This window comes from Melanostigma gelatinosum (genome assembly GCF_949748355.1).
Source record: "Melanostigma gelatinosum genome assembly, chromosome: 21".
NCBI classification, from domain to species: Eukaryota; Metazoa; Chordata; class Actinopteri; order Perciformes; family Zoarcidae; genus Melanostigma; species Melanostigma gelatinosum.
In genome coordinates, this window is record NC_136654.1 from 20541226 (window position 1) to 20555806 (window position 14581).

The 14581-nt window shown below is 42.8% G+C and overlaps 1 protein-coding gene across 1 annotated transcript in view; it reads left to right on the forward strand.

Annotated features, from left to right (window-relative positions):
• The window catches only part of nrg3b (neuregulin 3b), a gene marked incomplete at both ends in the record, with an annotated part of 185185 nt that extends 171036 nt beyond the window's left edge, over window positions 1–14149 (forward strand). Inside the window, 4 exons of the mRNA XM_079293078.1 lie at window positions 1108–1234; window positions 6294–6406; window positions 10091–10273; window positions 13402–14149. Of these exons, the coding sequence (XP_079149204.1) occupies window positions 1108–1234; window positions 6294–6406; window positions 10091–10273; window positions 13402–14149 (1171 nt within the window). The remainder of the gene's footprint in view (window positions 1–1107; window positions 1235–6293; window positions 6407–10090; window positions 10274–13401) is intronic.
• Window positions 14150–14581: the final 432 nt, after the last annotated feature.

Below are 14581 nucleotides of genomic sequence, written 5' to 3' on the forward strand. Positions count from 1 at the left end.
GCCTTAGCTTCAGGTGAAATGCCAACCTCTTATTTAAGTTTACCAACCTCTTATTTAAGAATTAACATTTAATGATGAATTAACATTTAATTAACTCTCAAGCATTCATTAATTTATAATCAAATCAAAGTTTAATTCTAAAATGAAGGAACACTGTCATATTTTATATTTAGCATTGCAAAAAGATGCCATTTTGCTTGTCTCTCTCACATTGTTTCTTCATAAGAGCCTTTTTTATGGTGAAGATTGGCAATAATATTGTACAGGTGACAAAACAAATGTAAGCTGTCTATGAAGCAGAAAGGTCTGCTAAGGTCACCAGATGCACATGGATAAATGAACCATCAATGGGACATGTTCACTTCGCAGCTTTGGATTAAACATGCATCCACATTATCTATCCACTAAAACATGCAACTGGACATGTTCCTTTGTAGTCTTCCTCTGTAAAGTTTGAAACGCTCTGTGAAGGTATTTCTGGAAAAGCGTTGTCTTTCTTTATTCCTTTATAAAGGCATGTAATGGACGCTTCACGGTACATTTCCTTAATTCAATTTTCAGTTGTGCAAGACATCTTTCCTCCTAATGCTATTTTTGCAACCAGTTTGAGCACTTTTCACCACCATCGCACCTTCAGTTACAGCTCTGGAAGAAAAAGTCCACATGTGAGCTGACGATCTTTTCACCTTTCAAGGTGCCCGCACATGAACAACAATGTGTGTGCGTGTGTGTGTGTGTGTGTGTGTGTGTGTGTGTGTGTGTGTGTGTGTGTGTGTAGGGCCACACTTGGTTGGTGTAGTGTGATTGTCCACTGATGGTGATGCAGGAATGAATGTGTAAAGTGTGTGTCAAGAATGAAAGGGTATTATGTCTATAAATATGATCGCCTACCTCGCTGTTACATGGGTGTATAAAGAGCTGGCCAAGTAGGTCACAGAAATCAATGACTGGACTAAAGACCATCAGCGTGTGTTATCATTAGAAAGAATGCATGAGGTAAATAGCTAATGGAGCCAGAGACTTTCCAGTGGAGCACACCACGATGGTCATTTCTCGTCGTGATATTGCAATGTCTCTCTTTCTCCCCACACCTGCATTCTTCCACAGAAGACACAGGGAAAAACTCCAGGCTCATTTCTCTGAGAGCCGCAGCCTGAGGGACTGCAGTGTGAACGCCTCTGGCCTCATGTCCAAATCTACTCCCAGGCTCCAATACAGCCTTCAACTCCAAAAGGTACGTCTTCACCGAGTATTTATTTGTTTCCAGTCATGTCTTTATCGTCATTATGATCATTTTCATCTTAATATGTAGAGTACTTCTTTAGTTTAGAGTGTTTGGCAGGATGATGCACGATGTGCGTCTTCATAGTATCTCTACTGGCTGAAGCCTTTTGTTCACACTCGTATCTGACAGGCTGAGAGACGGTGGGAATTTAGAGTTTCAAATAAATGCGTCGTGTGTTAAACGGGAAAAATCTGCTTGTCGTGTTCACAATGACAGTTTCCTGTGACAAATTGCAGATTAGAAATTCTGATCCATGGCGTGTCGCGGGTCCTGAACTCACAATGCAAGCACAGCATTGAAACTGCATAGTAGCCAAATAATGTTAAATGGCACTTTACTGGTGTTATTTTTCTCCTGAGAATGGCAAAACTTTATTTGTGGTGCATTCACTTGCTGTATGCAAATGGGAATTCCTTCTCTTGACATTTGTAACCCTCAACTGAACTCAGGAATTGAAAAGAAAAAAAAGTTGTGTGATTAAGGTATTGATTAATGAAGAAACACAACACTGAAACATTTTGGAGAGAAACGGTAGGAGCCCAAGGAAAAAAAGTCTAATTTTGGCAGCTATTTCTCACAATGAAAAATCCCACAGACAAACCTCTGCTTTAAGTGAAAAGAAATGGCAGGGTGTCGACATAAAAGAAAAAAAAGTAGCTTGAAATTGATTAAAAGCCACCACAGCCCACAGAGGCAGACACTGCTGGAGAGAAAACTGACCCAGACATTCATAGCAGAGCGCGTGGAGGATGTAGATGACACTGATCAGGCTGATCAGTGTCCACAGAATCCCAAAGTAATTGCAGCCTAATGCACACATATGAACTTCTCATCAAAGGAGTGCAATTGCCGTAACGCATTAGGACTCTTCTGAATACGCCCTCTTTGTTTGGTGTTAGAAAAATGATCACATAGTGTGTGCACATTTTATCTTCGTAATAAGATGTTGTTGTTTTTGTTGTTTAGTGTGCATTTTTCTTTCGTTGTTGAAGGAAGTTGCACGCTTTACTGATTTTCTATCATATGCATGTGCTAATGTGCACCAGCTCTTTATAGATGTGGAAATCTCCAGGTGTTACTGACACTCACAGATTGCGAGAAGATAAATAAATACTTCTGCAATTTGCATGACTCTCACTTCAATATGTACGCATAAAGGAGGAAACAGGCTGGCACGCCTGTTTGATAACCAACACGTTTGTCTGCGACACAAATGTATTTGTTGTTGCCTGAAATTCCTCATTCAACTTCAGCCTTGTTCTGTCATTTCTGCGTTCCCAAATGAGGCCTGCACTGAATCTCTTTAACAATGCAACGGTGTCTATTGTCACCCACTGAAACAAACAGCCCTCAAGCCAGCCCCACCCACGGACCTGCAGTTGAAATTAGGGCTTCGAGCGCTTGACAGCAAAGTAGTCGTACAACATTTGATGTAAATGTTGCTGCTATTAAGTAGCTGTGTTAAATAAAAAAGAATTCAAATGACTTTCAAATAAGACAGAAAACACAGCACAACCCTTCTCTGCTGCACAGACAAAATAGACAAAAATCAGAACACAAAAACCCTCCACTGGTCCAACTGGTCTCAGCACATCGGAGTCCAGTTTACTGCATTTCAGTCGGACGCAGGCCAATCGTCCCACAGCACAATAGCAGGCTATTATATTAGCAACATGGCGTTGAGAATGTGGTGACAGGATTGTATGAGAGCTCAGCATGAAGTGATGCCCTGTATCCAGCCACAAAATGCTTTCAGAGCTGGACACAGGGAGGAGGCCAAGAGGAAGGCAAAGACAAAAATAACAGACGGCAATAACAACACGGAAACACAAGCTGTAATAGAACAGTGGGAAGGAAGCTTAAGGTGGGACGTTAAACATCACTGGCTATAAACACTCGCAAGGGGGCATGAGCTGAACAGACCAGGAAAAGATTAACAAGCGAAACCTATTTTTCCACAGATTTGACACAGCAACCCCCAGACCACTGCTTCTGTCCGCCCACTCCCTCAGCTTGCACCTGTCTAGGGAGAGGACATGTGCTGTGAGTGGTGCAGTCCTACAAGTTCTCTCAAGTAGCTTTTACGTCAAGGATGAGTTGGACTGAAGAAATGGAGAAAAAAACAAAACTCTTCGAGGAAGAACAGAGCCGAGTGTTCCAAAAGAGGCTCAACATGTTCGCTGCAAAGTATTCGGCATCGGTTTTCTTCTGTGTGCGTCTGAGGCAGTAAGGTGGAGGATGAGTGCGGTGAGCTGTGAAAACAGGCTGGCTCTGTCGAGGCAGGTGCAGAGGGGACGATGAAACTGAAGTCCATTTTGGTCAGTGTCTTCCGTATCCTCTCTATGATAAACTGGAGGTGCCGCTCGAGTATCTTTAACCTCCCCAAAAACGTGGCAACTCCCTGAACTCAGGTGTTATAGACCAAGACGTCTTCTCTCAGGGTTTTTGCTGAGTAGCAATGCAAAGAGTTATGCAGTAAATGCTGACGTCATTGTTACACATTGCTTTCTGAAGCAAGGCCTGAGCCAAATCGGGTTCCTAAACCCGTGGCACCTTCTTAAAATAGACACCAGGGCACCTGTCCTGCCTCTATACTGTGTGCACTTCACAGCCCTGCACTATCATGTCCGACGTCTTTGCGCACCTGCCCTGGCTCGTGCAGCATTTCTACATATTTATGTGTCTCTTTCATCTGTCATCGCAAATACCTGTACAATTTAGCACATCTGGAAAAAAATCCTGTGCATATGTTACCTCCATCTGTGATTATGATTTTAAATAACCTTGTGGATTCAACACGGCTCCTGCACTTCACCATGAATACTGAGACCTATTATATATGAGTCAGATTGCATATTGTGACTTGTTTCAAGGCACTTTTTAAGGGAAAGGAAACCAAAAGAAGAATGTGAATGCAGTTGAAGAGTTAAATGGCTCCCATGCCTCTGAGAGTTTAATCAACACCTCTGTGGCAAAAGGAGTGTGTGTCAAATAAAAACAGATGGGTTTCGCACCCATGGGACACACTGCACTGAAACAGACATGCACCAACATGAAGGAATAGGGGCACACAGGCTGGGAAGACAAGACTAGGAAAATTCAATTCCCTTCAGTCTGAAGCTGAAGGTAACTAACTAGTGGTACTCTAAGAAGAGAGTGGGTAGCCCTCAGGAATGAGGCAAGGCGGTATGAATACGTCATGGCAGTAGAGAACAGTAAGGGCCACAGAACAGAGCCTTGTGCATGGAAATCCACAGAAATGTATTTTAATAACAGCTCTGTGCCACAGGGCTGTGTTCTGCTACACCAAAGTCAATTTTACTGTCAGCTCATGTGGTGTCACAGACACAGCGTCCTCTTCTACAAGACAATTGACACAATTTAAATAATACATAAACACTCCTTTAGAGTATTTTCAAATGAAGAGAAAAGTTTAAAATATCAGGTTTATGCATGAAACTGTCTTTTGAAGACGTGTGTTTGTATCATACTGTAGCTTTAAAAAGAAAAACAAAGCCCAGTCCCATCAGGGAATTCACCAGGATGCCAGGATGAACAGTAAATGGGGGATGAATATTAGCCACTTGCTCAGTTGGTGTTGTGACAGGATCTTCCGCAGGTACAGCTCCATGATTAATAAAAGGAAAGGCCAGTGCAGCTCGAACATTAATAATGCTGTCAACAGTTACAAACTCAATGCTAATGTGCTTGTCAGTGCATAATTCTGAAACAAGTGATTCACATTTTGGTCTTGTAGAGACAAAATTGCGTCCGCTGTCAATGGTCGTCCCGTTGACACATTGCTCAGTTTGAGCAGTAAACTACATCTGGCGGTGGTTTGTTCTGCTGCTAACCCAACGAATGTCCTTCATGAAGAATGGTCAAATGTCCCATTGTGCAGAGTTCAGGACATGTGATTTGATGGTAATCCAAGGAGGATTAATGCTGCTCTGAATGCAAAGGTTTGCCTGTCTCCTTGTTATGTAGTTGATAGTCAACATATTGACAGATTTTTCTGTGTTTTCCCTCTGTTTCCCCTTGAAATAAAGCGGTATAAAACAAGGCAAAAATGAGGTAGGATGGAACAAGCAAAATGGGTTACGGCATGCAGGTCTGCCACAAACTATTTATTCTATCCCCTGACATCGATATCATCCTCTGGGAAAGTTTGCCACAGTAATTGTTGCAGAAAGTGAGGCTTAGACCTGCAGGGCATATGAGAGGGTGGCCAAAATGATCCTATTTTCTTGCACAACTGGTTACCAGCAGTAACAGCTCCCTCTGGGAGTCAAGGGTGTAAGGGAGAAAAAGAGGCTTATCAGGCGTGAGCACCCTGAACATGGCTCCAAGTCGCATGCAATTGCTTTAATGATGGTAAAATCAGACAGAGAGAAAGGGCAGCGCAGGAAGTACTGTAACTGGAATAACAGAATTATCTCATGACTTAGTGCCTCGTGGGGCATCCATGGTCGCTGTGCCAGGGCTCTGTCTGGGGCCTGTTGTGAGATAATGGTGTTCATTTTGATAAGAATAAAGGGAAAGAATTGAGGGGGGAAATTCTTTCGGAAACCATTAACATAATCTTGTGTGGCATTAATTCTTTCGTGCAGCGGGAGTGTTATGAGGGCCATGGTGGAGTTTATTCACAAAGCGTCCCCCTCCTAATCTGCAGTTTAAAATGTAAAGTGTAATTAAGGACACTCTGCCGCACTAAGGGGGAAACATCCTCAACCTGAGTGGGGACTTGCTACTAAACCCCATACAGTATCCCCTGCATTAAGTATTACAGCCTGATCGTATTCCTGTGTTGACTTACATAATCCCTCACACCTGACCATCTTGTTTTTGATCGTTACAACAAATGAATCCAAGCTAAACTGTAATAAAGGAGCTTCATGTTTCTGTCTTTCTCATAGCCCGAGGATACCAACCAAGATACATCCTGAAGCAACAATTGCCATGCTTTTTACGGCTCACTGTACCCGCTATTGTTCTTCATGTTTTGCAGAGCTGCCGTTCTCACGGATCGTCTGTTAAGGGCAGCAGCGTGGCGGCACCAGGCACATCAACAGTAGCGCCACCTATTCTCAGCAGAGCGCTGTCTAAAGGGAAACGCTTCAGGTGACCAACGTGCCATCCTCTTATTTCCTGTCTCTTATCGTTCACCACATCCCGGTGTGAGAGGCAGCCGAGTGAGAAATGCAATCATCCTGCAATATGGTAGAAACTTAGACCTGCAAATAATAAACAGATCTTTTGTAAAATTGTAAGGAAGATTTATGGTGATTGTAATTTGGGGCCACTATGTTAATATAAACCTTGGACATATAGTCATGAGCTTTGCCTGTGTGCATATCCTCAGTTAGACGTTTTATAGGAGGCTTATTGGTTTGGCTAGGTTAATTAAATGAATTACCGTCTCTCAACATGGTTCGGAATGAAGATGTCTATATTTACATGGCATGTCCAGTAAATTGGGCAGAAGTGACTTCTTGCACACTGATAGGGAAGAGGAGACGTCCTCTGTTTAATTAATATGCAGAGTTAAACATTGGTTCAACCAAATTCCTTTCATGCCATCCTTCGAGTGACAGAAGATTCAACAACACAGGGATGTGGGTATAGAGCGTGCTGCGTGTTACAATCACCCTATGTGGGATGTTTACAGAAAAGCTTCATTTGCTTGGTTGATATGGGTGCAAGCACACTATGACAGTTCATGACATTCAGCCACACAGCGTGCAAGAAGTCGTTTCAGAAAAATGTTTGTAAATCTGTCAGATAAATGTCTGCCTTTTACTTGAACTGATGGTGTTGAGCAGCATTGAAAGCCACTCTGGATAAGAGAGCAGGCTGTGCATAAAGCTCCACACATTTATTTGAAGTCTCATTACACTGCTGTGCGCATTAGACAAACTAACCGTTATGCAGTGTACTGTATCTCCTATACAGTACAGTCAGGACGTACTGTGATTAAAGGACGCTATGTCTGCGGAGATAACGGGGAACTGAGAGGACGGTCGTCGTGTGTGGCTGTGGGGATGGTGCCGACTCGTCCTGGCTTTATATTCTCTACAGTGTAATGCAGGTGCTTCACGGAGGGCAGCTGACAGTCAATCACGCGTTCGGCTTGTTCTCAGAGGAGGCAGACGAGAACTTGACTGCGATGGATGATGTTCAGATGCTTTCATCTATTGACTGGAGAGAAGTGGAGCACATTTGGAGCGATTGGGAGAAATGCTCCATTAAAGCATGTCAATATGTTCCATCAATATTGCTGCAAAAGGTTGACTGAGTGTCATAGGATTCAGCATGATGAGCAACAAATATGTTTTCGGTTGTACAATGGTGTTTTGCGATAAATGCTAACTTTAGCATGCAAACATGCTCAGAATGACATCCTAACATCCTGTTGAGCAGATTTAAAGTTTACCAAGTTCACCATCGTCGGTTAGTTTTGGCTTGCTAACTTTAGTTAATTAGCACTAAACACAAAGGACATCTGAGGCTGATGGGAATAGGTGTTTTGCAGGTATTTGGCCATTAATGGTGTTAATTTCCCCAAGTGGGACAATATAGAGTGATCTTGAGCCTCGGTTAACTTCAACTAAAATGCTTGACGTCATTGTGGCGCTCGAGGAAAAGCCAGGGGATTATAAAAATCCACAGAATGAATGTCTTTGAAAGATAATTCAGTCTGGACCAAAGACAAACAACCCTCGAGTCATGTGGCTCGTATTTATGAAATAAAACTGTCCCTCTCTGTTGCTGGTTGTACACACGTCAGTGGGGAGAACTGAACAAATCAATCATTTTGAACCAATCGTTTCCAATTTGGATAAGTTTTGAATAAACTGACCAGCACAGCTCCTTCTGTTCCGCCTGTTCTCAAGCATATTTCTGAGCTGCTTTGCCAGCAAAATCTGATGGAAATAACACCGTCCAAGTCAATGTATAATCATCACACTGCCAGTAGTCAATCATTGTTGTCATTTGTGCTATTGTTGGGATTTGATCAATCTCCAGATCCCGTCGTCATGATTGGATTATAAGGACATTGTAGGCTAATCAATGTTCTCAAATTGAGTCAGTGAAAACATGCATATATTAGAAGTGCTGTGCCGTTGTGTCCTGCTGTTCTGTGGGTAAGGGTGTTTATTCTTGTCACGCATCATCCTCCTCTGTCTCCCAGTGTTTTCTGCCTCTCTCTCTCTTTCTCTCTTTCTCTCTCTCGTATGTCCAAAAGATGGCACAAACAGAGAAAAACTTAATGAAATACGTGCTGGATTACTCTCACATCCAGTATTACCCATTTAACATCAGGAGGTTGTACTTTGTTTTTATTGTAATTGTGAAGATAAACAGCTGCCTTTCAGTTTTAGACCTTTAACATTCAATAATTACAACAGCCTGGTGATTTTGTTCACTAAATCATATTTTAATTTTTTCCAGCTTTCAGTTCATCCGAATTAAAAAAACCAGCATGCTAATAGCGAACAAAACTGACATAATTCAGCTTTATTCATGTGAACGTTTTTCAACATCAGTCGATGCGGACGTTCATGCTGGCGAAGACTAGGGCCAACATCAGCCATGCTTATTGTTCCACAGCCACGGACATTTGGGAATTATTATAGCTTATTATTTTTTGCACAGGGGTCCAGTCAGCTATCAATTAATAACCAGATGTGTACTGGACTATTTAGTTTACTGCCTGTATTAAAGGGAATGGGGGAGTTCAGTTGAAGGACAAGCTAAAAAAGCTAAAGGTTTGAATATCTTCATTTAAACACAGTCCACCACTTCATACAGAGTCTATTTTTGTCACTGCCGCAATGCCAAATTATTCAAGAGCCAAAATCAAGTTCGGAGAATGTTTGTTGCTGATTTGTGTTCAGTGCTTCAATGCAAACAAGTTTTTCACCCAGCAGTAATAATATGTTATAAAAAGATTTTGTGGTTCACTTAAGCCAACACAATCAAGTGACCTATTGTCCACAAAGGAAAGAGTAGCAGGTGATCGACAAGGCAGCTACAGTGCTGAAATGTATTCAAATAAACTGAAAATATGTATTTCATACTCCCACACTGCCGTGGGAGTCGTTTGTTCTTGCACGATATACACGCACATGGGATTGCAATATAGTGCAGCATAACTTTGATTCACGTCAGATGCCATGTCTTTATTGCTGCAGACGTGCAGGGATCTGCTTTAAAGTTGACCACTTGCTGCCAACAGAACAATTCAAAACAGGGTGTCTGGGCAGGAAGCCGGGTTCTAAAGATCCTTGATGGCAGCAGGGTAGCGATGTATTCTGGTCATTTTCATGTGGGGTAGCAGAAATATTACCATGCTAACAGGCTAAACTAGTGAACCTAGCAAAGCTGCTCATCGTCAGCATGTTAGCATTGTCACTAATGTTGGCATTTAGCTCAATAGAGCTGCTGACTCTTGAGTCAAATCCTTCTCTCTATTTTCTCATATTTGATTGTGCCATGACAAATGATTTAATGTGAATGTAATTTATATTGCTGAATGGTAAATTACTCTTTTCACAACCCCAGTCTGATGCTTACACTTCAACACCAAGATTATTAATGCGCAGAGTCAACTGAATGTGAAATGTGATGCTTCTTTTCATCTCAAGCGTCAAACAGAAAGGTCAATCCAGTCCAGTCCATCATATCAGTGAGCAGAGGAGATGAGATACATTTAATACAATAAATAGATCAGTGAGTGCCGTTTGAATTCATGCAACGTTTGTAAACTAGGGTTAAAACGGTGATATTCCCTTCTGGTTACAGGAGTAGTTCCCTTTCACTCAGTCCTGCCCAACAACGGAGGGAGACTAGTTACTTCAGGACCCCACCCTTTTCCAGAGGGAAACACAAAATATCGACAAATCTCATTGATGGATCCAGAGTGAATGGCCACGTCTACAAACACTTGCAGGAGGATGAGCCAACAGACATGGAGTCCATAAGAAGGTGACACTTTGACTTTCTCTTTCGATAGTTTGGTCGTGTTTGTTTGATCCTCAGAGAGGAAATTCCCTTTGCCCCTTTCCACGCCGATGTCAAATAACCGGTTCAGTGACACTGACCCCCAGACTAACTGAGGTTAAGTCGGAGTGGCAGAAGGATAATTTGGGGGAAAAAATTAGTTTATGACTGAAATGCTCGCAGTCCACATCCATGAACTAGCTTGATGAAATCTGATCCAGGGAAATAAATGAGGTCTGCTGAGCCCTTCAACTGAGACTGTCACAATTCATTTGGAGAACACACTTGATCCCGACTGCTCAACACTATCGTGGCGCTGGGGAAGTCCAGGAAATGAGTCCGTGTGTAATCCTCCATACACTTGCCACCGGGTTGTTGCTGTGAATGAAGATGCGGTTCAGCTGCAGGGTTTTATCAGGCTTAAAAACACGACACCGTCAAAGCTAATTACCAGATGATGCACGGGTTCACATGAATTTCAAAATGTCTCGAATGGGTTGATATTGGTTAACGCTTGACTGTATAAGCTTTGTGGTTAAAACATGAAATAAATAATTCCATTTTTTGTAATGTGCAAGCTAAATATGAAGCCATGTTGGCTGGCTGCAGCCTTCTAGAACAAGACTACAAATTGCAAAGAATTAATTTCAGGCATGAACGCATCTTAAATTCTCCTCCTTATGCTCATCCTGATGTCAAGTAAGGACAGGGAGTTGCCCTATTTCATGGCTATCGGAAGTGAAGCACAGCTACTGGCGCTGTTTCAGGAGGCTTTAGAAGCAGGGAGGACTTTTGGCAGAGACACCTCATCAGTTGGCTCTCTGGGGGCTTAAAATAACTCACACGTTTTAAAAGTACAGGCTGATGAGCATCGCTGGCATGGGTTTAAAAGAATAGCTTGAAATAAAATCATGTCTGACACATTTGTTATCAAAGAGGGACGTTCACCTCGTGTCTTGAAGGAGGGAGGAGATGATCCATGTTAAGACAAAGTATTTCTGTTAAGACTTTACTTTTTGCCGCAAAGATCTTCAGATTATGAATCAGATTGATTGTTTTGTAGCACGTCGCAAATATTTGTCTTTCACTGTTGATTGAAAAGCTTGTTTTTCTAAGTCGAGTCATGCATAATGTTAAGCGGTTCTCTTCAACTACAATAAAAGCATTTCATTATTTTAGGATTTATTTAAGGACGCAGACGAGAGCATCTTGAAGCCCGAGTAAGGCAGTCCTATTTAGCATACGACTGAGGAACAGCCTAATTTGCTGTCAGTGTGTGCAACTTGAACGATGGCACTGTTATCAGAAACGTCTGTCGTTAAAGCAGCAGTGTCCCTCGTGCATTCCACACACTTAAAAGTGCCAAGCAATGCTGCCATTAGCATGCCAACCTGATTGAGCACTACAGTGGCTTGTAAGATGCACTGCAAGCTGCCAAACTCTTTATGTGACCTATTTCCATAATTTACATTTTTAAACAAAGCTCCATGGAGCTCAGCAGTTCTTTCAAATGGCTGTGCGGGGAGATCCTAGCAGTTTCCCTCTTAACACACGGAATGACAAATAAACTAAAGAAACTCATGAGACTTCTTTTTTTTAAATGACAAAGGCAAAATCTGTAAGCTATAGGCAATTTAACCGAACACAGCTTTCTCAAGTGTTTAGGAGAAGAAGAGGGTCTCTAATGTTCTCTGGGATAAGATTGCGTTTGTACAGTTAAACTATTTAGATCTCGTTATCCATTGATAATTCCCTCGCAGATCTATCAGTCGAGTATATTGCGCTGGCCTTCACGAGGTCGAAATGACGTATTTCTGGACTTAACAGCTATACAACAAGCTACCAAGCTTACAGCCCCCTCCTCCACCTCCTCCTCCAGCCCCCTCCTCTCCCCGTGTTGCCATGGATACACTCTCTCATCTCTGGAAATGAGAAATGGGAGGTGGAAAGGAGAGTGAGAGAACGAGAGAGGGGTAGGTGAGGAATTAAAGGAGGGAGATTGTGCAGCGATGAGTGCAGTGGAAAGTGTTCGAGGCGACAACAGCAAACAAACACGAGAACGCTCCATGTTTTCCATTTTGTGACAACAAATCCCCGCAGAGTATTGTCAGTTTCATTATCCAGTGTCAAAACATATATTTACTTATCAAAGATAAGGAGAGAATTGTCGGTAAATTTGCTACGGGAGTTATTTTCAGATGTGTTTTGATCTGCCGGATTTACCTCCAGCTTGCATTTGCCCTTCTAATACGAGGGAGGAATAGGAAAGAAATTCAATTATTTAAACTTGGTTATGCTACAAACAGTCTCTGAAGGCTGACAATAACACTGGCTGTCTCCTAAGGCTTTGCCAGGGTGATTCTAAATGTGAATCGAGTCTTCAGTAACAATATTAACTATTGTGCACATTCAACTCATATACAAACGTATACCCACTTGAGTCTGGATACGTTTCCCTGCTCTCCTGTATTATTTTCATTCTCAACATGATGCCTTCAAGCTTGTCGGCACTGTTCCGAGATAATTCCCTCGTACTTGGTGGCAAGACGCATCATCATGCCAACATGCATGCTGAGACTCTCACACCCACGAACAGGACTACATTAGCCCCTATTGTCCCATTATAAATCCGTCAGACTAGATGTGTTCTGTTGGATTATGTCGTCGAAATTAGAACACACATGTTCAAGGACACACATTTTTACACATCCTCCCACAGGCCGGGGTCAGGCATCCAGCTGCTGTGTTTCCAAAGCCTTAAATCTCTGATAAGGCAGTCAAGAGAGAAGGGATGCTTCAGTTCATGCAGCAACAATATGGACTGCTCATGTCGAGGATTATAAATGATTAGAATGGCGGTAATTACACAAGATTACAAAAGAACAATACCTAAATAATATTTTTCTCGGTGCAAGATTAGTTTTTTTTTGTACAGACCACTGAGGGGAATGAAATCGTAAAAGGCACAATAGAATGGCCACTTTTATCTCCATATTCTATATTTTATTCCTCTTAGGAAATGAGTGTCTCGGACTAAAAGGTCATAATTTAAACGACTTGGTCTCTCTCTCTCTCTTTCACACTGCCATTTCTATTCATTCTTCTGCCTAAAGGTGTGATTCTGCCAGCGGAAAGGTCGGCGCCCTCCTCAGCAGGACGTCACTCTCTCACTTCGCAGCCAGAAAGGGATGGACCGAGGTCCCATCCACCCGTCTGGATAAGGAAACAACCTACCTTCCACCTTCCCTGCGCACCCGTTCTGTGCCCATCATTCCCTCCCTGCAAGCATGTGACCTCGAGAATGTGGACACGAGTGAGCGGAACCAACGGGCGCTCCTCAAGTGGCACCCCGCGTTAGCTGGAAAGACAGCGGTGCCCGGGAGCGGTTCTCTCTCTTCGCCCTGTGAGAGTGCCGTGCTGGCGCCTGGTGTTATGCCCAGCAGTGTAAGCCCTCCTGCCGCCATCATCGTTACAATGGGGTCGGAGAAGAACCTCAGCTCCGCTCAAACACCCTGCTCCTTTGAAATGACAGTGGAACTCGAGCAGGAATTAAAACAGAAAAGCCTCTCCATCCCCATGAAAATGTCCGGGTCTCAAAGCGAGATCCACCACGGTGGCACAAACACTCTCGAGGCTGGGACTGTGCAGGAGTCAGAGGGGAATTGCGTCCAATATTCAGCCGGAGTTCTGCACACCGGCGGTGGGACCAGAGGTTTGGAGGCAGCAGGCCAAAGAGAAGCCCAGGGACAGTGCCACGGTCAGACGTCCCTCGTGTGCGGAGGCGCACACTTCTCCTTGGCCAGCAAAGGGCCCAGCTGCAGAGGAACTGGAAACGCTTATGCCAGGCCCTCTGCAAGCTGATTGGATTCACTGTAAATCTTCAAAGACACTGTATTCAATAACTGTATACCTTTACTGGTGGCACAGGATGGTTGGCAGGTGGAACCATCTGTGAGGCCACACGGACCAATAACAGACGGCCGTCAATTGTGATGGAACATGAACAGATTGAACTGCAGACAAAAAAAATACTGACATCTAATTATAAAGAAAAAGAGACGAACAAACACACATTGTGTATGAATGTGACTCAATAAGGAAAACAAAACCATGACTTGAGTGGGAGCTTGACTTAAACAGTGTATGGAAAAAAATGCCACTATTTAAACGGAGCTTCTACTTAGAAACCAAAATAGTGTGTCATCTCTATGTTGTTTCTCTATTGTAAAGAAATGAAATTATATGTGTCATATAATATATGTCATATAGACGTATATATATATTTGACATACA